Source organism: Bos taurus, chromosome 5 (genome assembly GCF_002263795.3).
Source record: "Bos taurus isolate L1 Dominette 01449 registration number 42190680 breed Hereford chromosome 5, ARS-UCD2.0, whole genome shotgun sequence".
Taxonomy (NCBI): domain Eukaryota; kingdom Metazoa; phylum Chordata; class Mammalia; order Artiodactyla; family Bovidae; genus Bos; species Bos taurus.
In genome coordinates this window covers 60,544,364-60,570,530 of record NC_037332.1, presented here as the reverse complement: position 1 = coordinate 60,570,530, position 26,167 = coordinate 60,544,364, and the positions used below count along the sequence as shown (strand labels likewise).

At 34.7% G+C, this 26,167-nt stretch overlaps 2 protein-coding genes across 5 annotated transcripts in view; one reads left to right on the top strand and one right to left on the bottom strand.

The window, feature by feature from the left end:
• CDK17 (cyclin dependent kinase 17) overlaps positions 1-26,167 on the top strand; it is a 138,841-nt gene that overhangs the window by 93,913 nt on the left and 18,761 nt on the right. The window contains exons 6-17 of one of the 2 annotated variants that reach the window (XM_059886962.1): positions 509-565; positions 1,504-1,618; positions 2,372-2,466; positions 2,800-2,862; positions 5,102-5,225; positions 6,968-7,088; positions 9,161-9,258; positions 9,741-9,846; positions 12,158-12,200; positions 13,380-13,470; positions 14,762-14,839; positions 17,486-17,574. In XM_059886962.1, the coding sequence (XP_059742945.1) occupies positions 509-565; positions 1,504-1,618; positions 2,372-2,466; positions 2,800-2,862; positions 5,102-5,225; positions 6,968-7,088; positions 9,161-9,258; positions 9,741-9,846; positions 12,158-12,200; positions 13,380-13,470; positions 14,762-14,839; positions 17,486-17,574 (1,080 nt within the window). Of the gene's footprint in view, positions 1-508; positions 566-1,503; positions 1,619-2,371; positions 2,467-2,799; positions 2,863-5,101; positions 5,226-6,967; positions 7,089-9,160; positions 9,259-9,740; positions 9,847-12,157; positions 12,201-13,379; positions 13,471-14,761; positions 14,840-15,358; positions 17,106-17,485; positions 17,575-26,167 lie in introns of those variants that run through there. The other variant, XM_024992505.2, reaches the window with a different exon arrangement.
• The window catches only part of ELK3 (ETS transcription factor ELK3), a 70,079-nt gene continuing 64,064 nt past the window's right edge, over positions 20,153-26,167 (bottom strand). Inside the window, exon 4 of one of the 3 annotated variants that reach the window (XM_010805210.2) lies at positions 20,153-22,725. In XM_010805210.2, the coding sequence (XP_010803512.1) occupies positions 22,627-22,725 (99 nt within the window). In that variant the 3' untranslated portion in view covers positions 20,153-22,626. The remainder of the gene's footprint in view (positions 22,726-26,167) is intronic. The other 2 variants (NM_001081542.1, XM_005206678.5) reach the window with 2 other exon arrangements.

Below are 26,167 nucleotides of genomic sequence, written 5' to 3'. Positions count from 1 at the left end.
TTTAGACTTATATTACTTCTTCTGTGTTAGCATTTCCTGACTCATCATAGAGTATGACATATGGTTATCTTTCTTATTATATTTCGATGAGAAAACCTGAAATAGTGTTTTGTTTGCAGGCCTTCCTAGGGAAAACAAAAGATTGATGAAGGAAAATATGTAGGAAAATTGTTTATTTTGTGATTTGTTAAATCATGTAGTTATCTTTTATAAAATCCTTTTGTATCCTAAAATGCCTGTGATATCTTAAAATTTCAGTTTTAAGGTAGAACAGAAATTTTTCAAAGCAGAATGTGAATCAATTTGTAAAAAAGATGAGTTGACAGTTTTAATTGTGAACTTTGTTTTTGAACCTTTAAATGTTCCAATTTTAAAATTTGACAGATGTTCTACTATTTAATCAGATTTTTCTGTTCCAAAACATTCGAAGAGCAGGAGAGTTTCAGATATTGAGGCAGAGAAGAATTGAAATTTGAAGAATACTAAATTTATAATTGTTTGCTTTCAGTCAGAAATTGGGTTTGGAAAAATGGAAACCTACATCAAATTGGAAAAGCTTGGAGAGGTAAGTTAATACTTATGTCGAAAATGTAAGATACATATTTTTCTTATTCATCACCGAAAAGACTGTATCTTGTCCTGTAAAGGCAATAGAATATTAGAAAGAAATACCCTTCAATTCTTGAAATTATTCCATCAGTGTGAGAAGAAATGAATTTTTTTAATAGCATTGTAACCTGTTGATGCACAAAATATTGTGCTTTTTTTTTGGTAACAAAATAGGCATCTATCTTTTAGTTTGCTCCTTGGTACTCTGTGACTGTGCTGTCATATGGGAAATTCCATGTGTTCAAACTTGTGAAAAATCAAAATACTATCTGTAAAGCTAAAGACACATCTTAAAGGTTAAGGAAATTCTTGGCTCATTTTTTTAAAATGAAATTCAAGGTTTTCCTGATCTTGCTACTGGTACTAGTTTTGAAATGGTCTGCTTCCCAGAGTGATAAAGTGCAAAGAAAATAATAGAATTAGTTAATAGGGAGGCCTTAAGGGAGTTTGAGAACTGTCTTGGCAACAATAGAAGATATCTGTAGAATACATTTGGTTTTTAAAGGAGAGCTCTAGCATTCAAAGATTCTGAAAATCGGTAAAATTTTAATAACATGTTAGTTAGTTTCAGTTTTCACTTAATGTGCTTAATTTCCTCAATCTTCACATACCATTGTAGTTGTAGTTAATACAATACTTTTAAATTAAATATTCTCCTTATGTTTTTACTTTTGAAGTACTCTGAAGGGTTGTAAGAGTAGGGAAGCTGTGCGCAGGGAACTGAAAGTCCTCTTAGCTGTAGGAAAACCAAAACCAGTCATGGTGGAGGTTTCTCTGCAAGATGGAATTTAACACATGGTTAGAAATCAGAAATTTAGGTAGGGCTCTTTCTTGTATTGATGATATAGACAGACTCATGCTGCTTTCATGTATCTTTCAAAATATATTTTATAGGGTACCTATGCAACAGTTTATAAAGGAAGAAGTAAATTGACAGAGAATTTGGTGGCCTTGAAAGAGATCCGGTTGGAACATGAAGAAGGTGCACCCTGCACAGCAATAAGAGAAGGTATAGTTAGTACTTTTTGTGAGCAGAATGTTTTATCAAATTTATATAGAACATTTTAAAACCAAAGCTATGTAATAAGAGTTCATTTTTTGTAAGTACAAAGAGCTCAGATATAGAAATAATACATGACTGGAAAATAATATGCCATCGCAACTAATGGCATCTCATTGAGGAAAAAGAATACAATTAAATGAGGCCCTGGGGGTAGAAGCAATATCTAAAGCTAAAATATTTAACAAAAAGGAATTAGATACATTATCATACAGCTTATGAAGAAATAGTATGAAGTCATAAGATCATTGTCATAGACAAATACTTGGCATTGGGAAGTGTTACATATTGGTGCATGGGGGAAGAGCTGACCATAAATAGTGTATTCAGGATGTAAATATATTTTTATAATGGTACCATTTTTTTTAAAGGATTATCCAGAAAACGGTTTGAGGCGACTGATAAGCCAGTTTGGAAGAAGAAAACATATCTTGGGACAGTCTCAATAGGTTAACATTTGAGCGAAAAAAAGATGTTATGTAGAGTATTAATGTAGTATAGGGAAAAACTTAGAAGTATTAAAAATATCAAACCCAGTACCATAAAAGAAAAGGAAAAAAATTCTTTTAAAATTTCTACTACAAATCCCTTTGAATTGTTTTAAGAGACTCCTAAATTCAGGCCTTCATATGTTAAACTTAGGGTTTTTTAAAAGACTGCCTACCACAGACTAAATAATTGGCTTTCTTTTCTGTTTTGCAGTTTCACTATTAAAGGATCTAAAACATGCAAATATAGTAACATTACATGACATTGTTCATACAGATAAATCTTTGACTCTGGTCTTTGAGTATCTGGTAAGCATTTCATAAAACTTCAGTATTTAATTTTGCTATAATAAAACATCACAGATTGGATTTTTTAACAGCCCCAGGGACATTCTTATTATTAGCATTTAATTATGTGTGGTACATTCAGTATCTTTCTTCAAAAAACAACTAATTTTTTTTAAAAAAACAATATTTAATATCTATGTATAACTGAATCACTTTTCTGTATACCAGAAACTAACACAACATTGAAAAGCAACTATACTTCAATTTTAAAAAGCAAACTTATTTTTAAAAACTAAATAAGTAAATGTCATGCCTTCTCAAAACTATGTATCACATAGTGCTCTGTTTTTTCAGGATAAAGATCTAAAACAGTACATGGATGACTGTGGAAACATCATGAGTATGCACAACGTAAAGGTATGCTTACTGTGTGGTTTAAAATTTTGTTTAGAGACAAACACTTAAGCAGAGACAAACTGCATTACATAATGAAATATGCCAGTCTCATAACTATTCTGCTTCAGAATTTTTTGTTACGCATTTTAAATAGGCTGTTGTTGTCTGAACACATTTACTCAGAACTTCTGTTTGCTATACTGTAGTATTTCCTAGAATCAGACCTTTTTTGTAGAACTACTTCATTTTAAAAGTTTTAGTAAGTACTTCGGAGGAATTTGAGGTTTTTGAGTAAGAGCCACCTGTTTTCCTTGCTTAGCCCTTCAATAAACTTTTAACCTTATTCTGCTTCAAAACAGAAAAGTCTTCTGACATTTCCTTTCACAGTATTATTGGTTCTCTTGGATATATATAGAACATTTACAGGTATATTCTGCTTAGAAAGAAAACAACAAGCCTGTTTTATCAGAATCCAAATGTTTAAGGTAAATGAAAATGATACAGTATATTTTGCAAAGGGCCTCCTTTAAATGGCAAAGTCCTCATGTTTAGAATGGTATTTAATTATGAAACAACTTTTGAAGGTACTAATTAGTGCGTAAGGTCAGGAAGCTATATAGGTATTATGAATACTAGGCTGGAAATACCATTCTGCACTATTAGGAGAGAAAGAAAGATAATTATGTTTTCTTACCTGAAAAATGGGTGAAGATGCAAGTAATAATAGAAAAATTTGATATAAACTTTGTGCCAGATAAAGCCCAAAAGTAAAAGTAAGATCAAGTAAAAACCCTTGATACAGTTGTGTTCTTACAGTAGGTTTCTTTGACTGGATTTACTCCAAATTTAGCAAAGATCTGTTTATCTGAACTCACTCAGTGGTTCATGAGACTGTTCTGGAAATAGGTTGCCCTAGCTGTGGTTTTGCAACAGTTCCAGTTCTATAGATACTAACTTTTAAACTTAAGATACTTATTTAAATAGTTAAGTTTGGTATAAAGGAGAGCCAGTTTCTTTTACTAAAAAATAGTTCAAAATATATGGATATAACACATTGGTAGGAATTTTAGAATAGGGCTTTAAGTTTTAAGTCTCTTTTCCATGTATTTTCTGTGAGAATTGTTTTCATCATATTTTATGTTTTATTTGGCAAAGTGTTGTGAATCTCATTTGTGTTTACTTCTGCTTATGGCTTTTATGTTGTTTTTATGTTTAAGGAAATAGAGTTGTCCTTAATTATCATAATTTGACAAAGATTTGAGAAGTTTATTTGTCTTAAGCCAGGTCTGCATGCCAGAATTAAGTTGAAAAGTATTTTATTCTCTGTTAAATATAAAAAGTAATGAGAATATTTGGAAGTAGTAATTTAAGAGTTTTCAAAACACAAATACGTAGAGTATAGAAGCTCTGCTAATTACAATTTCTTCCGGCCCACTGTTCACCCGCTGCCTTGGCTTATTCTCGAAGTTCTAATGCTATTTTTCACCTTCCAAGAAAACCAAGGGTACACTCCTGAATGCTGTGGACTTGAGGCTCTTTTTTGTTAACCACAAAGAATCAAATACCTTCTGCTTTTCATATTCCCTTTTCCACCAAAATCCACAACAAAAAAGTTTACCATTAGCCTTATAGGAATTGCTTTTTTCCAAGAGTCATTCAGAGCTCCACAGTGCTTAATCCCTTTTCTGAATCATAGCAGGTTTTGAAGGCTGAGTGGGAGGTGCTGAAAGTAAAGTACCCAGGAGGTGGGTGATAGAAGCTGGGTTAGGTTATTTTAGGTTATTTTTATAGCACGTAATTTGCCAGAGCTGTGCAGCACCGATCTCTTTGACACTTCAAAATGTTCATAAAGCCACCAACTCTAGTGCCTTATATTAAAGGCTTTGTCCCACATCAGTTTTTTTTCAGGGGGAGGAGGGTTGGGTAATGGTAGAAGACTGATTGTTTTGTGAGAATTTCATAATTAAACTATAAACCTCATTAGTAGACCTGTAAGTTTTTGAGGTACATTTATTTAAAATCATTTTTAGTAACAAGTGAACTATTACTACTAAGATAAAGTTTCATTTGTTCACACTAAAAAAATAGATGCTTCAAATAGAATAATGAATTGTAAAATTTAGATAAGTATGTAAGGAAAAGGAGATGGTTCCTTTTTTTTCTTTGACTATTCTAGGCCAGTTGCTTTTCTGTTTACCATAACTTACACCAAAGTATGTCTATTATCTGTAAGACTAATTTCTGTTTTTTGTTTCCATAGCTGTTTTTATACCAAATTCTACGTGGTTTGGCATATTGCCACAGAAGAAAGGTGTTACACCGAGATTTAAAACCACAGAACCTCCTCATTAATGAAAAAGGAGAATTAAAGCTAGCAGATTTTGGTATGGAATGTATGAGATATTTATAGATAGTTCCAGGTGGTTAAGTTTAAAAGAAAAAACAAGTATTGACACTGTATGATTGCTTTTTTGTGAGTTTGGAAGTTTTTGGAAGATATTTGAAAATTTTGGTGGTCAGTTATGTTAGTGAATGCTAAACATCACAGGTTCTCAGAAGTGGTCCATAGTCCCCTAAGCGTGCTGAGACCCTTTCAGGGGATCTCCAGAGGTATAAAGTTGTTGTTGATCTAGATGAAAATTCTACTTTTCCTGTGATCAGGCAAGTATTCATATAAATAGACATTTTCATTAATAATAGAAAATGGCTTATATAATAATACCATGTCACATTGAGTTAATTTGGTTTGGACAAAATTATTATGTATTGCATTTCATGCCAGTATTGCAAATCTAATTGTGAACTGAACCAGAAGCCTGTTTGAGCAAGTACCATAGTTTAGAATTCTCTCAGAGGGAGAAGAATAAGGTCCTGAGGAAACTACAGCTGCAGTTGCTTTGATGTGGTATGGATAGAAGAGCAAACGCGAAGCCTGTCCTTTTCCCCTCATAACCCAGTAGTATATCAGGGAGAGGAATCCGAAAGTTGCTCCCATTTGCTAATTATCAAAAAATTTTGAATTTATTTTACCAAGTTGGGATGGTAGAATAAAATCTGTAATTAAATAAAATAATGTCAACGTTATTTCAGTGACATCCTTTAGCCCTTAAACTAAATGAAAATACTATGAATACTGCCTGATTTAAAAAAAAAAAATTCTGGTTTCACTTGGATGACTATCTGGTTTAACAAAGTATTGAATTATCCTTCTATGACATTTTTCTTACTTAGTATTTTAATCAGATATAATAGTTACAGCAGAAATCACAGCCTATGGATGAATTAGTTCCTGTTTGAAATAAAGTATATGTTAAAATTTATATTTCTTCAGATATCTTTTAAAAAGTTACTTCTTTAGGTGATAAGAATTTGGAGGCATGGGGGTAATAAAAGCAACTCTTACACTAGTGGCTCGAGAGAGAAAGTTGCAAGCTCTTGTCTTTATACCTAGATAATCAGTGCATTTCATATTCAACAGGCAAAGGAATGGCACGTGTTAGCTACAGCAACTAATGATATCCAAAGACAGGTTCATTGTATTTTAATATTAACTATATAACGTAAAACTTAAGAAGTACAGAACGACAATGTAGTTTATTCAAAGAAGATTTTAAATAAAAACTTCTGCAGGGGAATTATTAATAAAACTTAACAGGATCGTGGACCAATAACTTCATGCTTTTTGGTAAGAATTGGTACAGCAAATGAAATTTGTAATCAGGTTAAAAGTCAATAAGCCTATAACTGAAAGAAATAAAATTGTTTATCTTAATATCATTGGCCTGTTTTACATTAATTTAACTTGAAGTAGGAAGTAATTTTGGCATAATCATGGCTAGAAGGAAGATATCTTAAGTTTAGATTAGCCCAGATACTGAGACCAGGTGCATTCACTCATAAAAGTAAACATAGTCCCTGACTGTGGAATTATTATTTAGTTTAATTACATGAAGATTTGCTGACCCAAGATGATGCACACTCAAAAATTCATAAAACGAATTTTCTTAAGCTTCAAAAAGGTATAGAGTAGCCATCTCAGGCATCCTTGTGACTGCAATCATTGTGGTCATATGAACTGGGAAATACATTCTAGCTGCTTCTTAATTGTTTTCTTTTCCCTGTGAAGGACTAGCCAGAGCCAAGTCAGTTCCCACAAAGACCTACTCAAATGAAGTTGTCACACTTTGGTACCGGCCGCCTGATGTGCTTCTGGGTTCCTCAGAGTACTCAACACAGATTGACATGTGGTAAATATATGCATATGTTATTGCCATTTATAATTTTGAAAGAATGTAGCCATTAACACAGGACATACTGATTGGTATTTGGCTTTAAGGAGATGTTATTTTAAAGAGAGACAATATAAACAATGATGAAGAGTTCTGGCAAGTAGGATCACCTAGGTTTAAAGACCAGTTTGAAATTACTGGCCTGTGCCTCAGTTTCCTCATTTAAGGAAATGAGAATCATAACAATAACTACTTTAAAAGCCTGTTCTGTGAATAATGTTAAGACCAAATGAGCTGATATATATAAAGCACTTTGAAGAGTGTCTGGTACAAAATTATTATTTTTATCATCATTTAATATTCACCAAAACCCACTTGCTTTAAGTTGATCTTGAAACAGTGAAATACAGTAGTAATCTTCCTCACCTGGCACTTTGATCATGACACTCCTTTATTCAAACACATTTGCTGCTTCCCCATTCACTACCTGTTATGGAATAAGGTATCGTTCTTCAATCTGATATTTAATAATCTTCATGAAATGTCTCTTCCTTTTTCAGTTTACTTCAAACTATTCAGCGTAGATGTTTCCATTTAGCCAAATGGCTACTTAACTATATTTCATAAATAAACCTGGGCTTTCCCAGCTTTGCTCTTATATTCATACCAGTTCACCTGTCTTTAATGACTACTCTGTTTCTCTGACTAAGGCCTGTGCCTAGGGCCTTCAAAACATAGTTTTTCATAAATCCTCCCTGACTATAACTTAGCCTCCCATGGCTAATTTTTTCCCTTGAACTGTGGTTACACTTACTGCAAGTATTCTTTGTGTAGTGATAAATCATATAGTTTGTTTTGTTGTTGTCTTGGGTTGAACATTTATATAATTTGTATTGTGAAACATTTTTTCTTTTTAAAGCTTCTTTAAATTTTGGGAATATATATATAACCAGATTTACCATTAAGTACATTTACAGTGCTGTGCATCCATTATCATCAGTCTCCACAACTCTTTTCATTTTGCAGACTAAAACTTTGTACTTATTAAATAGTAACTCCCCATTTCCCTCTCCCTCCACCGTTTTTCTGGGTTTGTGAATTTGGCTTTTTAAGTACCTCATATAGGTAAAATCATATAGTATTTGTTTTGTTGTGACTGGTTTATTTTACTTAGCATAAATGTCATCAAGGTTTACCCCTGGCAAAGATAGATACTTGACTTTTTTATGTGTCAGAATTTCCTTCATTTTTAAGGCTGAATAATCATTATACATATATGTTATTTTGTTTATTGATTCATGCACTGATGGACAGTTGGGTTGTTACCACGTTTTGGCTGTTGTGCTGCTGTGGACATGAGTGTACAAATACCTCTTTGAGATACTGCTTTTCTTTTGGTTATATACTTAGAAGTGGAATTTCTAGATCATATGGCAATTCTATTTTACATTTTTTGATGAATTACCATACTGTTGGCCATAGTGGCTCCATTATTTAATTTTCTATATAATATTTTAATTTATATATATACACACATATATATATATACGTAATTGCTAGGTTGTGAGTCTTTAAAGGAAGGACTCCTATCTTAAACTCATGTCTTCACACAGGTGAAGACAGTATCTATTTAGTGAGCCTCTATCCATTTCTCTTCCTTCTCTTAACACATTCTCTCTCTCTCTCTCTGTCTTACTCACTCTCACTCACTTTACCCTACATCTATCAGCTCTGTCTCTGCTTCCTACATAAAAACATCTTGAATCATTTGTTTCTCCCTATCTCTGCTGACCACCACTGCCTAACACATAGTAAGCATTAAATCACTATTAGCTATGGTTAGTGGTATTCTTCAGGGATCATGCAGAAGAGGGCTGGACATTTTAAGTGGGGAAAATGGATATAGAAGTATGGAAGATGATAAGCTAAATGTTAACAAGTTAGTTTAGTTATATCTGAAAGAAATCTGCAGATTTTCTAGCAGGCTAGTACAAAATTCTCCAGAGAGGCAGCCTTAGGGAAAAGACTCTTGTGCTTAATAATATATAAATGGATTACTCATCTTTTTTTTTTTATGGTATATTTTATAGGGGTGTTGGTTGCATTTTCTTTGAAATGGCTTCTGGAAGACCTCTGTTTCCAGGATCAACTGTGGAAGATGAACTGCACTTAATTTTCCGACTGCTAGGTAACAAAAGAACTTTCTTCTCAGTGATTTGTTACCTGTAATTGAGTAGCTGGATACGACTACATCTTTCAAATGTATATTTATAAATTTGATACTGAGACTAACATAAATAGCTGTTATAAGAATTATAATTTTCATGTTAAGATAAAAATCCTTCTAGATAACTTCTGCTTTTTATTTACTGATTTCTACCTGTGCAATAATGATTCTATGAAAAAACAGAAGAGAAATATTATTGAAAATTGACTTTTAGCACATTATTAGGAAATATTTTAGCTTAGATGTCAATTAGGCATCATTTTTGTGGAATCTTTGCTTAGTCTGAAAAGTCTGTATGTTTACTGTTTCTGTCATTCTAATTTTAGTTGAAACAGTCAAATTATCTACTAAATATAAATTGTTATTTAAGACACTTTTGTTCTGCCTATATATATTTGCCTGTATAAAAATTTCTATATAAGTATATATATTTTTAAATTCAGGAACTCCATCTCAGGAAAATTGGCCCGGTGTTTCTTCAAATGATGAGTTCAAGAACTACAACTTTCCAAAATATAAACCACAGCCTCTAATTAACCACGCACCCAGGTATTTTTTTTCTCTCTTTACGTGAAGGTGGGAACACACTATTTTTTTTTTTTAATTCTTTTTAGTCTCTCTCTCTTTTTTTTCTTTTTAGTCTATCGAACCATTTGTCATGGTAAGGATTCAGGAAAAATACTTGATATACATACACAATTCTTAAATATTTTAGAATTTAATTTCTTCCTATGTCAAATTAATTTTATAATTCAGTGACCAAGAATCACTAAACTATGTAAGTCCAGAGAATTGAACTATAAATAAAATGAGCATAGAATATATATATATATTATATAATTCTAGGGTTTATGTAGGATATTCCTTTTCCCAGAAGGAAAACATTGATATATGCCTTATTCAGAACTGTGAAGACCATGATGAAATTTATTTTTTCTATACCATTATTCTATATTTCGGGCTTCCCAGGTGGTGTAGTGGTAAAGAATCCACCTGCCATTGCAGGAGATGTAAGAGACACGGGTTTCAGTCTCGGGGTCAGAAAGATCCCCTGGAGGAGGAAGTGGCAACCCAGTCCAGTATTCTTACCTTGAAAATCCTTGGACAGAGGAGCCTGGCAGGCTACAAAGACCATGGGGTCACAAAGAGTTGGACACAACTGAGCACGCACATTCTATGTTTACTTAGGAATGTGTAATAGGCAAAATCTTGGCTCTTATACAGGATGACCCATCATAATTTTGGCCAGTGTTAATGATAATTTGTATTTGAAGAATATGAACTTTCTGACCCTTCATATCCTCTATGTTGCCCATCCGATTACAGACCTACCTCAGATCCATCTAAGACTCCCATTAAAATTTGAGTGAGAATGTTTTTACTTACGGAATGTATTACATTTCTGTAAGTAACGTTAGAATCACTAACCCCCTTTGTATTTTTTCATCTTTCCTTAAGAAAAAATAGATGTGAAAAGGGCACCAGGATACCAAATAAGGCAAATATCTGTTTTAATCAAAAGCCATTCACATTGCTCACAACATAACATACTCACTCTAGTTCCATTTATTCTCAAGATAGGGACGATTAGTAAGATCATTCTGGTGCCAAAACTATTTTGAAAGTGTTTATGTGATTTGATAGCCTTGTCACTAAACTAACTGGTAACATTCTAAGTAGACTTCCTAAGAAGGAAGAATAATATAATGTGTTAGACTTTTAGCATAAAAGCATAAATCCTATTTTTGTCATATATATATTGCTTGCTGTTGTAATGTCCAGGGTAAAAAGTTGCAGCTCTTTAAAGCAGATTCTTTAAAGAATCCGCCTACAGTGCAGGTGACCCTGATTCAATTCCTGGGTGGGGAAGATCCCCTGGAGAAGGGAAAGGCTACCCACTCCAGTATTCTGGCCTGGAGAATTCCATGAACTGTATATAGTCCATGCGGTTGCAGAGTCGGACACAACTGAGCAACTTCCACTTTATTTGTAGCCACAGAGTTCCGAGTGTTTGTCAGAATGGCAGACTGCAAAGGATTAGGAGACTCTGGAGAATCTCTAGGCCACAGCATCCACAGTTCCTACTAAGAGCACTTAAGATGGAAGGGAGAGGAGGCAGTTTCCATAATTGTGCTTTTGCCAGTGAATATCAGTGCATGATAGAATTTGTGACTCGTGACTTCTGATCGGGAGGTTATCTCTTTAAGATAACCCCTAAATCCTCTACTCCTGTTTTATTAATTCCATCCTTACAATTTTTTGTCTTTATTGATTATGTCATTGGTTTTGTATCCCTTTTAAATAAAGTTTTATGAAATTATTGAGGCATATTTAAATTGAACTTTATAGCTTCTAGTACCCAACCTTCAGCATATTGTCCTGTAAAAATTTGTTGAGTGATTCATCTCTGTTTATCTTGAACCACAATGATAAATTTGGAGGTCTCTTACCGTTGTGTTTTCACCTGTATAATACGAAATGATGCCGTTGTACTCTTGCCTTCACTAGAACACTGTGAAAACAGATCTAGTTTACTCAAGTTTTTTTCAATAATACAGGTTATTTTGTTTAGAGATAAAATAGTGATTTTTTAAAATTCTATCATTTTAGTAATCTAATTTCCTCTTGAATATTGAAATTTCGAGTTGATGCCCAGTTACTTGTGATTTCTTCTTAAACAAGTGGCACGATAAATCTTAAGGATAAAACAGATTTGAATCTGTTTGAAAAGCAGCAAAGTGTGCTATTTTAGGGCAGTTGAATTTAGCAGATGAAAACACTTGGAAAATAGTTTTATTTAGAAAGTTGCTATCAGCTAAGATTAATAAATAAATTGTTACTTGTCCTTCCTTGTTTTTAGGTTAGACTCTGAAGGAATTGAGTTGATAACAAAATTTCTTCAGGTAAGTTACATCTTTTTTATAGTCATTAAATGGTATGTTAACTTCTCTGAGCCTTAGTTTTTTCATCTATAGAATGGGATCAGTATATCTAGCATACTTAAGACACGTGCTTAGGTGAAAAAATATGGTTTCTCCTAGTGTGTATGGGTCTCTCCTTGTAACCCAGAACAGTCTGAGGTGAAGGGAATATTTTTTTTTTTGAAGCTTATTTTTGGTGATTATTGGCGATCATAGAAGCCAAAGAGATAGTTGCTAATTGCTGCTGTTGTCCGTCGACTTTCTTGGTGATTCTCCAACAGACTATGTAGAAACAGAAAAAAAGACATATAAAAATGTGCATTGCATATTCCCTTCACTGAGATAGTTAGCTGCTGGCACTGATCAACTGTGTCAAGGCCATGTTCTCTGCAGTTCATGTTTTCTTATGTTCGCTTTCTTTTTTCCTTATCCCTATGCTCTATAGGCTGTTGTACCTCCAAATCCATCCATATCTGCATTCAGAGCAGAAACGACAGAGAGGATAAGAGTGTGTCAGTCACATTAGTCCTCATGTATCTGCAAAGCAAAGGCTTTTCCAAAACCCCTCTAAGGACTTCTTCCTATGTCTCCGAAATCTTCATATAGCTAGAATGTTGATTGTAAGAGAGGCTGAGAATTGAGGCGCTGGATTGCCATAATTAGCCTAAACTTAGAATAGTCATGATTCTTATGTCAGAGTTGGAAGCATGAATGCCTTAAATCTACATTATCTCATGAAGGAAGAAGGGGAAATGGGTATTGAATAGGTAATTTAATAATATCTTTCTTAAAGGTATTAGTTACATTCTAATAATCCTTTGTTGTTCATGAAGAAAAGTAACACCATAGGTCAGATATTTTGCTTTTTTTCCCATCACTTCAGAAAATATAAGGAATCTTAATCTTTAGTTAAGATCCAGGTTTGTTTTGGAAATTTGTAACTGGGATCATTGCTACACAAGCTCAGTAGTAACTCAATTTAGAGCATAGTAAATTGGTTCTTAAAAATAAGTAATTTTTATTAAGTATTAAGTAATCAAGCTAACGGTAGCTCTAAACATTTAAATGCTAATTTGTGTGTGTGTCCCCTACCCCTCACACATGCTTTTTCCATTATTTAGAGAAAAAAATGAATGAAGCTGCTTTTTTGGTTTTTCACAGTATGAATCTAAGAAAAGGGTTTCAGCAGAAGAGGCCATGAAACATGTGTACTTTCGAAGTCTGGGACCGAGAATACATGCTTTACCTGAAAGTAAGAGAAATTCTAGAGTGTGTCCTTCCATCCCCTTTATTTTTATCCACGTTTGGAGACTGGGGTGAATTAGGAGTTGAGGAAGGGACTATTGCTTTTTAAGCCTAAAATTCTGGTCTTATTGTAATTAGATCAGAAATCCTTGAAGGGAGGCGTATGTCTTATTTACCTGTTTTATTTCTTTTAACACTGAGCATGTTGCTATGACTCTTAAGAAATCAGTAGCACTTCTATGTGGGTCATTAGTCTTATTGGACTTAAGCTGGAAAATGCCATCCAGTGATGGCATTGGGCCAATTGTCATTAGGCCCAATCTGAATTACTTTGATTCAGAGTTGTTAAAAATGGATTAAAAGCAAGTCGTAATGAAACACAGCCAAAACATTAGTTTTCTCATGAAAGTAAATTTCCTTTTTAAGACATGAAGATGGTTTTCCTTAACTGTGTTCACTCAGACTTAACTAGCCCCATGACAGAGTTGAGCATATTGTCATTAAAATAGCTGATTTCTCATGCCTGAGGTAACTGCTTGATCTTACTCAGAACATTCTTAAAAATTACCCCAATATATTACTTTAAAACTGAGCAAGGTGAATGGAGAATTAAGAGAATATTTCGGAAATGAGCTACCAAAAGCTTTCATTAATTTCCCATTCTCATTTACTAGACAATGGTTTTCTAATTGGAATCAAGACTCCTCATGACTTTTCACTTAGAACCTAAAGGATATTTTGTAATGAAAGACTACCTCTGTGGCAGAGATGGAAATGAGAAAGATGAATTACAAGTATTTTTTAAGATGCTATTTACATTTCATTATTACTAATAATATCAAGTTTTAAAGTTTGAGTTGCAGGAAAGGTGTATAAACCTATTTCTTGTTTTTCTGTAAAATTCTCAAGATAGTTTGAGGATTGGACCTTCACTGCCATCATAAGACAAATGGATAAAGGATAGAATAAAACTGAGTAATACATTTTGATGAGGTCTCCCAACCTCAGTAAGCCCTAGAAATAAACAGTGTACATTCTCCTCAGAGAAACACACACTCACAGCCTAATTTAAAGCCAGATTGGAGGAGAAAGGTTCTGAGGGGAGATTATTTGGCTTGGTTTTCTTCTCAAAACCTTGGAACAAAAGAGAAAATACTTCAGTGGGGCTGTAACCTTGTAAATGTAGTATAAATGTTTCACATTCACTCAGTATATAATTTAGATGTTTTGTGTCTAGTTGGATTATATTTGCTTTAATGATAGGCTTTCATCTGCTGTTTTTTGTCTATGCATTTTAGGTGTATCAATATTCAGTTTGAAAGAGATTCAGTTGCAAAAGGACCCCGGTTTTCGAAATTCTTCTTATCCAGAGACAGGTGTGTTTGTCATAAACCATTTCACATGTCGTTCATGAAATATTGCGTGGAACCAAGTTTTTGGTTTATAAATTGATCAGTAAAATTATGTAAAAACCAATGTACAGTGCATTCCACAACGGTGTATGTTTAGCATTGCACATACTCACTTTTCTGTATGATGTGGGCAGCTCAGTAATTCTTCAGAGAGAATCTGACTGAGTCCAATCAGGGATCCTGAAAGCTGCAGATGGCACAGAGACCTCTTACAAGTGACCTGGCTTGATCACTGACCGCCACCCCTGGCACCTGAGGCAGAAGACACATCTGTGCTCCCCTAGTCATCAGGTTCATCACTTCGAAGCATAGAAGCTGTAGACTGACCCCATCAACAAGAGGGTCCTTTAAGACAGAGCTGATCACTCTTACCATGGAATTAGCTTTTGCTGGTGGGAACATTAGCTTCATAGAGTCACCAAATACTGTTTGTGGGATAAAACTGAACCTTGAACTGCCTCATAAAATGACTTTATATTTTAGGACATGCGAAGAACAGAAGACAGAGCATGCTCTTTTAAGTCTGATAACATGGTTTCAAGCCCAGCCCCCAGCCTTTCTTATCAATCAAGGACTCATATCTGAAGGCAATTATTTCTTTTGGTGGACTTGGAATCTTCGTTTGTCTACACTGTCCTCTTCACAGTGGAGTCTTTTTATTTCAGACCTACAAATTGTTTTTATATTTGTTGTCACAGTGTGACAATTTTTTTGTACAGTTGGTTTTAAGGTCTTCTCTGCCATTAGAGCCAGTAGGTTACAGCTGTTGATGGTAACTATAGCTGCAATTTTTGTGCAGGACTGAGAAACACAGTGCATTATTTATTGCGGAATCATTGCTGCTAAATAACTACTGTCTGTTTATTTAACACAACAGTTGATGCCTGAAGAAGTTGCAGTGGCTTTATTATATGTGAATGCATCTGTTTCTCCTCATAAATTGTTTTACTGCTGCATTTTTTGTTTGTTTTTAAAATTAAACTGCATTGTTTCCTGGAATGTAAATTTAGCTTTGCTTAACAGTAAAATAAGTGAGCCAACTTGAACACTCTTACGTTCATGCTATATAATTTTTTATTGAACATTGGCAAATAGAGTAGCTAAGAAATCAATAAGCACATTATGTTTAGGAAAGCATGTGATGCAGAAGTTGATTCGAGCAAGTGAATACCTGCCACTTTGGGGATCTTGAATTACATACCAGTAAATTAAAGTACCACAATTATTTATTTTTACCTTTCCTCATTTTAGAAATATTTACTGCATATTATTGGATATTTGTATACTAATACACTTAACCTGTTTTACATTGTGCTTTAATTTAGTTAAACCATACAAGTCCAGTCAAACATGAGAGATCTTGTTTTGTTTATTTGTCTTAAATACAATTCTTTTAAAAATTAGAATGGATGATTCTTCATTGGGGAACAATTTATTTCATTTGAGAGATGTGTATATGTGTGTGTTTTAATAGCATTCACTTGGAATCAGCTGAAAGATGTAATATGTGTTTGAAATGAGCCATGATAAATAACAAACGAGAGAAATGAGAACTTGGAAGATTGTTTTAAAGCATTCTAGGTATTATCTGTTTACCAGAGATAGTAAATATTACAGTTTTAATTATGCATCTTTTTGAATATCATAAATACACCTTGATGTTGGTAACAGTGTTTTAAGCATTTGTGTTCACTTTTAAGGACTATTTGTTTAGTGCATCTTACCAACTGCAAATCTTAATTGCTATATTTTGAAATGGTCATGTAAATTTGGGGCTTATGTATCATGAAAAGAGTCATAACTTAATTCATTTTCCTGACATTCACTGTAAAACATTCAGGGTCCTACCATTTCTGTTCAGGAAATCTTGTAGTTTATTGTTATTTAACAGTATTAAGTGAATTTTTGTATGTTTCATTTTAACTTTATTTGTGAATAGTGATTGTGGCATGTTTGGGGTATTATTTTAATATTTCATGATACTGAAGTTTTAATTTTTAAAAAAATTTCTGGAAGAAACAGATTCATGTGTAATGGTGAATATTGGACCACTACTGCTTTTCACATTTGTAAATTGGTTTTATGTTAAACTCTGTAGCCTAACAAACTGCTGTTATTTCTAACTGACAGACATGTATTAATATTGTACTTTGAAGGTTATAAATATTATGTGAAAATTCCTCCATTTTGTTTCAAAATTTATAATAACAAAATCTTCATGTTGTTAAAATGTGGTTTTGTTGAGTCACGGTTCTTTCTTGGGGAAGAAGGCTGTGCAGAATGGGACCATTTTCTTTTATGTGTCTCAAGATAAAAAAGTGTCTCTGTGCCAGTAGCAATTAATTTATAATTGTGCTGGCCATTCATTTACTAATCTTTACTGTAGTTTTATAGGATAGCACTTTTAATTGTCATATTTTTCATTTCATAGGTTATCTATTTGATTTGTTGAAAATTTGACAGTTATCCTTATGTTTCATTCTTGCATATAAAAGGTGAAGAATTGTATCCAAGTTATATAAAATTGCTCTTCCTAGGAAAAACTATGGATGTTCCTTCATTTTATTAAGGAATTTGATTTTCTTTTTTTGATACTTGAGCATCATTCAGATTCTGAAAACTTTGCAGTGAAGAGAATTGAAGCTCAAATTGTGAACCTTGAACAGATGATTCGTCTTAAACTAACAAGGTTCTTAAAGGTAAGAGGGGATGCCATTTTTGTTTTCCTTCCAAGTGATGTTAACATGTTATAATCTTTTTGACCCAAGACAGTTCCTGTGGTTTGTGTGTGTGTGTTTTTACTGTTTTCTAAAATTGTGGTAAAATACATGTAACATAAAATTTACCATTTTAACCCTTTGTAAGCATACAATTTAGTGGCATTAAGTATTATGTTCACAGTGTTGTAAAGCAGTTACCTATTTCCAGGATTTTTCATCACTCCAACAACAGAAACTTTGTAGCCATTATAATCTCCACCCCCCGCGCCCCCCCCCCCCCCACCACCATGTTTTCTCCTTCCCTCATCCTTTGGGTAATTTCTTACCTGCTGCTGCTGCTAAGTCGCTTCAGTTGTGTCCGACTTGGTGCGACCCCTAGATGGCAGCCCACCAGGTTCCTCTGTCCATGGGATTTTCCAGGCAAGAGTACTGGAGTGGGTTGCCATTTCCTCCTCCAATGCATGCAAGTGAAAAGTCAAAGTGAAGTCGCTCAGTCGTGTCCGACTCTTAGCGACCCCATGGACTGGGATTTTCCAGGCAAGAGTACTGGAGTGGGGTGCCATTGCCTTCTCCGTCTCTTACCTAGAATAAGCAAATTCATAGAGACAAAAACTACATATTTAATCGTATCACACTTGTTTTTTTGTCTCTGGCTTATTTCACTTAACATAATGTTTTCAAGGTTCATCCATATTGTAGCATGTGTCAGAACTTCATTTGTTTTCATGGCTGAGTAACATTGTTGTGTGACTATACAACATTTGCTTATCCATTTATCTGTATATCCAGGCAAAATATGGATAATTTGCTTATCCATTCATCTGTTGATAGACATGGTTTTTTGTTTTTTTTGTTTTTTCCATTTTTGGCTGTTGTGAATAATGTTGCTATGAACATTGGTATACAAGCATCTGTTTGAGCCTTTTCAAATTCTTTGGGTTCATATACCAGGAGTGGAATTGTTGGGTCAGTTGGTAATTTAATCCTTAACTTTTTCAGAAACCACCAAACTGTTTTCTACAGTACCCACACCGTATTACATTTTTCAGTAGTAATGCATGAGGTCCAATTTCTCCTCATCCTTGCTTCTTTTTTCCCATTATATACATTCTAATAACTTTGAAGTGGTGTCTCATTGTGGTTTTGATTTCCCTAAGGACTTGAGGGAGGTAAGCACCTTTTCATGTGTTACCGACCATTATCTGCTTTAGAGAAACGTATATTCAAGTCCTTTGTCTTTTAAAAAGTTTGGTTGTATGTCTTTTTGTTGTTGAGTTATAGGAGTTCTTTATATCATCTAGAACATTATGACATACATAATTTGTAATTATTTTTTTCTGTGGGTTGTGCTCATTTTATGGTGTCCTGTTGATAAACAGAAGTTTTTTATTTTCATGAAGTCCCGTTTAGTTCTTCTTTGCATATATAAGTTGCTTTAGCTAAATCCACGGAGAAGGCAATGGCACCCTACTCCAGTACTCTTGCCGGGAAAATCCCATGGACAGAGGAGCCTGGTGGGCTGCAGTCCATGGGGTCACTAAGAGTAGGACACTGAGCGACTTCACTTTCACTTTTCACTTTCATCCATTGGAGAAGGTAGTGGCAACCCACTCCAGTGTTCTTGCCTGGAGAATCCCAGGGACGGGGGAGCCTGGTGGGCTGTCGTCTATGGGGTCGCACAGAGTCGGACACGACTGAAGCGACTTAGCAGCTAAATCCAAGGTTTTTAATATTTTCCCATTTTAAGAGTTTTATAGTTTAGTGCTTACATTTAGGACCTTGATCTGTTTTGAATTAATGTGTGGTGTAAAGTGAGGGGCAAACCTCATTCCTTTGCATGTGAGTATCTAGTTTTCCTAGACCTGTTTGTTGAAAGACCTGACCTTTTCCCCCTTGGCACCTTGTTGAAAATCAATTGATCATAGAAATGAGGGTTTGTTTGGGGGTTCTTAATTCTGCTCTTGGTTTACATATCCATCCTTCTACCAGTTCCACAGTGTTTTAATTAATTGTAGCTTTATAAGTTTTGCACTCAAGAAGTGTGAGTCCTCCACTTCTGTTTTTCTTTTTCAGGATAGTTTTGTATATTCTAGGTTCCTTGAAATTCCATATAAATTTTAGGATGAGATTTTTGGGACTGTGATGAATTTATTGAATCCATAGATCACTTTGGGTAGTACTATGATCTTAACAATATTAAGTGTTCTAATCCATGACCATGGGATGGCTTTAATTTCTTGATATTAATCGCAGCTAAAAGAGTAAATGGTTATGTAGTTTCTCCCTCCTCATTACCTCCCTACCTCAATGCAGAATGACAGAACTTCAGATTTAAGTGAACAGAGGACCAGTTTTTAAATCTATTCCCTTCTACCCAACTCAGTGTCAAGAAGTATATTTGTTTCCTTAAATACCTGTTTAAATGTATATATACGTAGTGTTTCAATGTGCAATATTTAAGCTAAATAACAATTCTTTTTCCAACTTATACCCATAGAATAGCGACATTTGAATCATCCCAAGTAAATGGAAGTAATACAACCCACTTGCCTCTTCACACCTTTTATCACAAAGTATTTATTGAACAAAAATAATATAACAGTAAAAATGATACATATATGAAAATTGAGTGAAGATTTGCAGTCATAGAAAAGATGTGTACAAAAGAGACCAACAGTTAGGTTATAGTTCTATAAACTTTACCATAGCATTTTAACACTGATCAAGCGAACATAAAAAGAGAAAACAAAGTTATTATGTTCTTTGAAACCTATTTTTTGACTAAAATATTTGTTTAAAAAAGACAAACCCAACACACACACACACACACAGAATGAGGCAGAGCAATAAGGCTTATATACTTCAACACCTCCAGTTATCTATTTGTGTCATGTGAGTTTTTTTGGTGCATCAAAAATTACTGTATTCTTTCCATTTCTAGTAAATGGAGCTAGAGTGTATGTTAATCATAGTATTTGGAGGAAGGGAATACTAGGTTGAGGTTTTTGCACATTGACTTTAGTTTCTCTAAGAATCCTGCATTTGAGGTATGCTCTTAACTGACTTGTTTTTTGTTTGTTTTTAATGCTCTTTTGTTTTTTTCTACCTACCATGCAGTTTTGGACCAGTAGGTACCTATAGCTAGGCGTGGGGAGGTAGAACTGGACTGAGCACCAGTCATTGTTCTACCTTCGGTGAGCATGTAGCTCTAGGCATTCCCACTTTGTGCAGTTGTCCTTACCTGGAAATGGTGGTTGGATGTCTCTCAAAGGCCTCTTCTAACATTTTCTGTTTGGTAAACACCAGTCCCCTGGACTAACTCTTTTATTTTAGTATAGAATTATCCTTAGTCTGTGGGTAGTGACAGCAGTGTCTCCTTGCAGATTGTGGAACCAGGCCCATTACTTTATATTCAAAGATGCATATTAGAGTTTGGATTTTTCCCCCAGATAAGGGCTTACATCACCAAATAAAATTCCAATTGAAAATCTCAAGCTCAATTCCAGTTGAACATCTCAAGCGTTAAAAGTGTCGCAACAAAATTTTAGATTTCTTGAAAACTCAAATGTTTGTTTTTACAACCTTTGTTTTTTACCCTTTCTCATAATCCTTGCCATTTAACGCCTCCTTTGGATCAGCGAATTATTTAGCCACATTTCAAATTGGTTTCTGTTACAGTTAAGGATGGTAATTTTCTTGAGTTGAACGCACTGGGCATCTTCCAGTTCTTGAATCTTACATTAGAACTTCACTACTTCATATACAGATGGGCACTGTAAACTGGTGCCTGCTGACTTTTCTGAAGGAACAGAAAATGTTTCTCTTATCACTGCTCTAAACTACACTACACAAAAGGACTCACTGCTTAGTACTGCAGGTTGTTACATAAGTTCAGTTCGACAATAAGGTTCCTGAAGAATTTTATATTTTTTTAATCAATATTCCTTCATTCTCACCATAAACAGTAATACGTAAAGCAGTGTATCCTACACACCTCAATTTCCACAACCAAGGCTTTACCCATACACATGAAGATACCTGGTATTACAAAATGTTTTCTTTGTTACATGTATTCATCACCAGTCTGTGAACCTTTTCCAAACCATAGGATTTTTAAATGTTAGTTTCTGGGGTTCAGAGAAACCCTAACTTAGATACAGTAAATGCATCAGAGAGGTATGATTCTCAATGGAAAATGGGAAGAACCAGGTTAATTTTTTAAAATAAGAATGTGCTAACCTAGGAAATATTCCAGGGGCATAGATTGAGTGTACTTGATATAGTTTTTCCATCTCAGGCTTTTGTGTGGAAGGAGTCTCAAAGATTGTAAACAGGAGGCTAGCCTTTCAAGGTTCATTTTTCAAAAAATGCACTTCAGAACATTTTCATGAAATTTTATTGTCTAAATATGGCTTGTTTTTTATAAAAACATTACTTGGATATTATATTCACTGAATTTCAGTTCAAAAGAGGTTCTAAGGCAATTCTCATACAGTTGAAAGCCAAAAAGAAAAGTAATGAATGCTTTCATATTGCCTACTTGTGAAAAATAATGAAATTCTACTAGAGTTGTTTGATACTAATTTTTGTCTTTCATTTTTTCAATACTAAAAATATATATAGATAATTTACAATAAACTAAATGCAAAGGAAGGCACAGCTGGTTATAGTGTATATAAGCACAGTTCAGCATTTGCAGAATTAAAGAGGAAGAAAGCTTCACATCCTTATTTCATTGAAAACCATTTAGAAAAGTTCTTCACTGTCAACAGTGTTCAACACTTAAGAGCTAAGAAGATATAAAAACAAAAACATTAAAATTCACTTAATGCAAAACAGATTTTCATATATACTTGAATATAAAAAAGGTTTTAAAATGCTAACATAAATCTAGATCATCCATGTTATGAAAAGTGCAAACCAAATTAACAGACGGGTTTCACAACATCCTTCTCACGACACAGGTAAACTAGCCCATGGGGACAAATTGTTTCATCAGTTAATGAGTCTTTAAATTGTGGCCAGATGTCATCAGGATTTCTGAGAGTTCGAAGAAAGCAGTACTGGAGAAGCAGCTCTGTCCAGACTGGGGATTGGCACTGGCATGTGGCCATTGAGCAGTGTTGGGAACTGTAGGGGCAAAAGATGTTTACAATAATTATTGCAAATCCATTGGGAAGACCAGAGTTTTTAACATTCCTAGACAGACCACAGTGGACCGGTTCTCTCATCACCTCTGTGATTGATTGATAGAGGTCAGTTGCCAGTTTTCTGAAATAATTTTATTTATTTATTTTTGGCTGCTCTGGCTCTTAGTTGTAGTGTGTGGGCTTCTCATTGCAGTGGCTTCTCTTGGTGCGGAGCTCAGGCTTTAAGCCTCAGTGTAGGTCTCAGCAGTTCTGGCGCACGAGCTTATTTGCCCTAAGGCATGTGGAATCTTCCCGGACCAGGAATTGAACCCATGTTCCCCACATTGGCAGGTGTTTTCTTAATGCCTGGACCACTATGAAAGTCCATGTTGCCAATTATTTTACAGAATGAGTAACTGGAAGATGACAATGAAGTCAAGATTACGTACAGCAGAGGCTAAGGCTTAGAAAATATTCCAAATTATTTTATGTGCAGAGGCTACTAGAAAAAAACACATACTTTATATGTTGCTAAAGCATGTTCTAATAGTGTTTCTAGAAGAGTCCAGTAGAATGATTATTTGCTTTACATATTAAGAAAAATCAATTTTGGAAACTAGGAAACTCTTTGTATATGAATCAGTAATTTCTCATATTGTATTTTGAAACTATTGGTTTTCCAGAGTACTACTGATGTTTCTCAGAAACTGTTAAAAATGAGGTATGTTTTTATCTTAAGAGATTTAGAAAACAATATCTTTAAAAATATTCTAGTTAAAATGATAATACCAAACCAAATAGATAACCCGTAAGTACCAAAATGTATAGTTAATTTGTCTTGTTGGTAGCTACTATGGGACAAACGTGTATGGTTTGATGTCTTTCATGTCTAAAGTATAGCAGCTATACTCCCAACTGAACACAACATACTTAAAGACCTCCTTCTAAAACATGATTGTTGAAAACTAAGTTTTCCTTGTTGAGGACAAGATGAGTCACAGTGATCTCTTGGCCTGTCTTCTAGTTTAATTCTTACTTAGTCTATATACTGTGCTTTCTGTACCCAACTGCCCAACTTATTTTAATGTCAGTGGTAAGGGGGTGGTGCTATTAATTACTGTTTCTGTAATGGTTATAATCAAGATTTTCTTTCCTGACACTTGGAATTTTAACATTATACAGAATTTTATCCATTTCATCTGGGGTTATCAAATCTATTTACATTTAGCTTATACTTTACTTTTTATTTAAGGTGTGCTCCTAACCACTATTCCCATTGATTAAGAGTAGACACTGGAAGAAGAGCAGACTTTGAAGTCTCATACATCTTCTCTCGTTTAAGTAGTAGTTTATCTTACTGATGTTCTCAAAAGTTTTGGTTTTGTTATTGACTTCTGTCCTCTTTATTTCTATCAAGTGTCACAGTTTCTCTTGGTTAGTCTGACCTTTCTGACATGTTTCATACTCCTCTTTATTGCCCCCCTCCCCTCCCCTCATCCACTCGCAGTCCCTTTTCTTAAGCAGCATTCCCCAACTTCTGTCCTCAGCCTTCCTTTCCCCTGTACTGTACTCAACAAACATCTCCTGGTGTCAGTTAGATAGCCCCAGCACCTCTTGCCCACTCAGTCTAAAGTCAGTAAGAATGGGGGTAAGGAGCACGACACTAAACAAGAATCAGAGCTCTACCACTTGTTAACATGGGATCTTCGGAAAACTGAGCAACATCTCTGGGCCTTAGTTTCTTTTTCTTGTAAAACTGGTCATCTTTTCAAATAGAGCTGTTGAGACTATTAAATAAGGAGCCATGAAAAGTGCTTTAGAACAATGTCTGACATATGGTAGCCCTCAAAAAATTGTAGCTATTGTTATCAATAGCATTACCAGTCTTTTAATCACTTAGTAATGCTTGCCTCTTCCTGATTTTTCACTAATTACTCCTTACACCCATCTAAAAGTCATCCTCTCAATTTTACCTCTGGAATGTCTTTTTCACTCTTATGTAAAAGGTGGTTTCTCCCCTCAGAATTTGGAGTAGTGTAAATCTATGTATTCCTGCCCCTTACTCTTTCTGCCTTCTGTCCTCTCCCCACATTATGATACCAGTGATAACCTTTCTAAAATAGAGATCTTACATTAATCTCCAGCTTTAAAAGGCCTGCCATGGTTTTCACTTAACAACTTTTTAGTTATACTGTCCAAGCCCCATTGCTGCTTTTCCAACCAGTCTATCACCCAGGTCCCTTCCAGAACAGACTATGTATTTTCATATCCAAATGATGCATATCTGTTCATTTAGAATGTACTTCACTCTGCCGTGATTCTGTCCCATCTTCCCAACTCAGCTGTCCCTTCTGCCTTGGGGCCTCTGTTCAGGCCCCAGCTGGAAAGAGCAATTCTTGTTGGGTTCCTGGAGCACTGTGTTTACACACCTGGTATTCATGTGTTGTCGGAGAAGGCACTGGCACCCCACTCCAGTACTCCTGCCTGGAAAATCCCATGGACAGAGGAACCTGGTGGGCTGAAGTCCATGTGATCGCTAAGAGTCGGACACGACTGAGGGACTTCACTTTCACTTTTCACTCTCATGCGTTGGAGAAGGAAATGGCAACCCACTCCAGTGTTCTTGCCTGGAGAATCCCAGGGACGGCGGAGCCTTGGTGGGCTGCCATCTATGGAATCGCATAGAATCGGACACGACTGAAGCGACTTAGCAGCAGCAGCAGCAGCATTCACGTGTTGTATATCCCCACAGTCCCTGCCTCAGAGCTTTACAAGTATTTTCTGGGTTAGATTTGTTGAGTTAAAAATTACGGAAAACTTTCTCAGTTGAAAATTACTTTGTATCTGTACCTACTAGGTATATTCCAAATATGATCAAAATCTGTTTCAAAAGCAGAACAAACATCCTAAAGACAAGCTTAAAATACTAAACAGTCCAACTGGGAACTCATCTCACTTTATAAACCAAGGTGTATATTTAGATTTAGTACAGTGTCTTTGGCAATTCTCTCTTTATGTGTCTCAATTACCAAGCATACCTCTTCTAGAAAGGCTCATATCTCCACTCTCCTTCCCTTGAAATTCTCAGTATCTGCTATCACTTACTAATAATAGCAAGAGACCCTCAGTGCCAGAACTCCTCCTCAGCCTTGTCAACTGTTTCTTTAAGGATTCTGATATACTTTTCTAATTATAACAGGAAATTTGCCAGCATCATTATAGGCCAAGTCTAATTTGTTTTCCTTCTCCAACACATTCACATAGCATATGTGAAAGAGGCTTCCTATTTTTAAAGTTACTTCCATTAGTTTAAAAAGCAGTACTGTTGATAGTAATCTAAATTTGAAACTTGATCATTTGAAATGTCTAATTAAAAAAAAAGATTCTTACGTTATTTTAACCATTTTCAAAACTTCAAATTTCAGCTTTCACCAGCTCAGTCC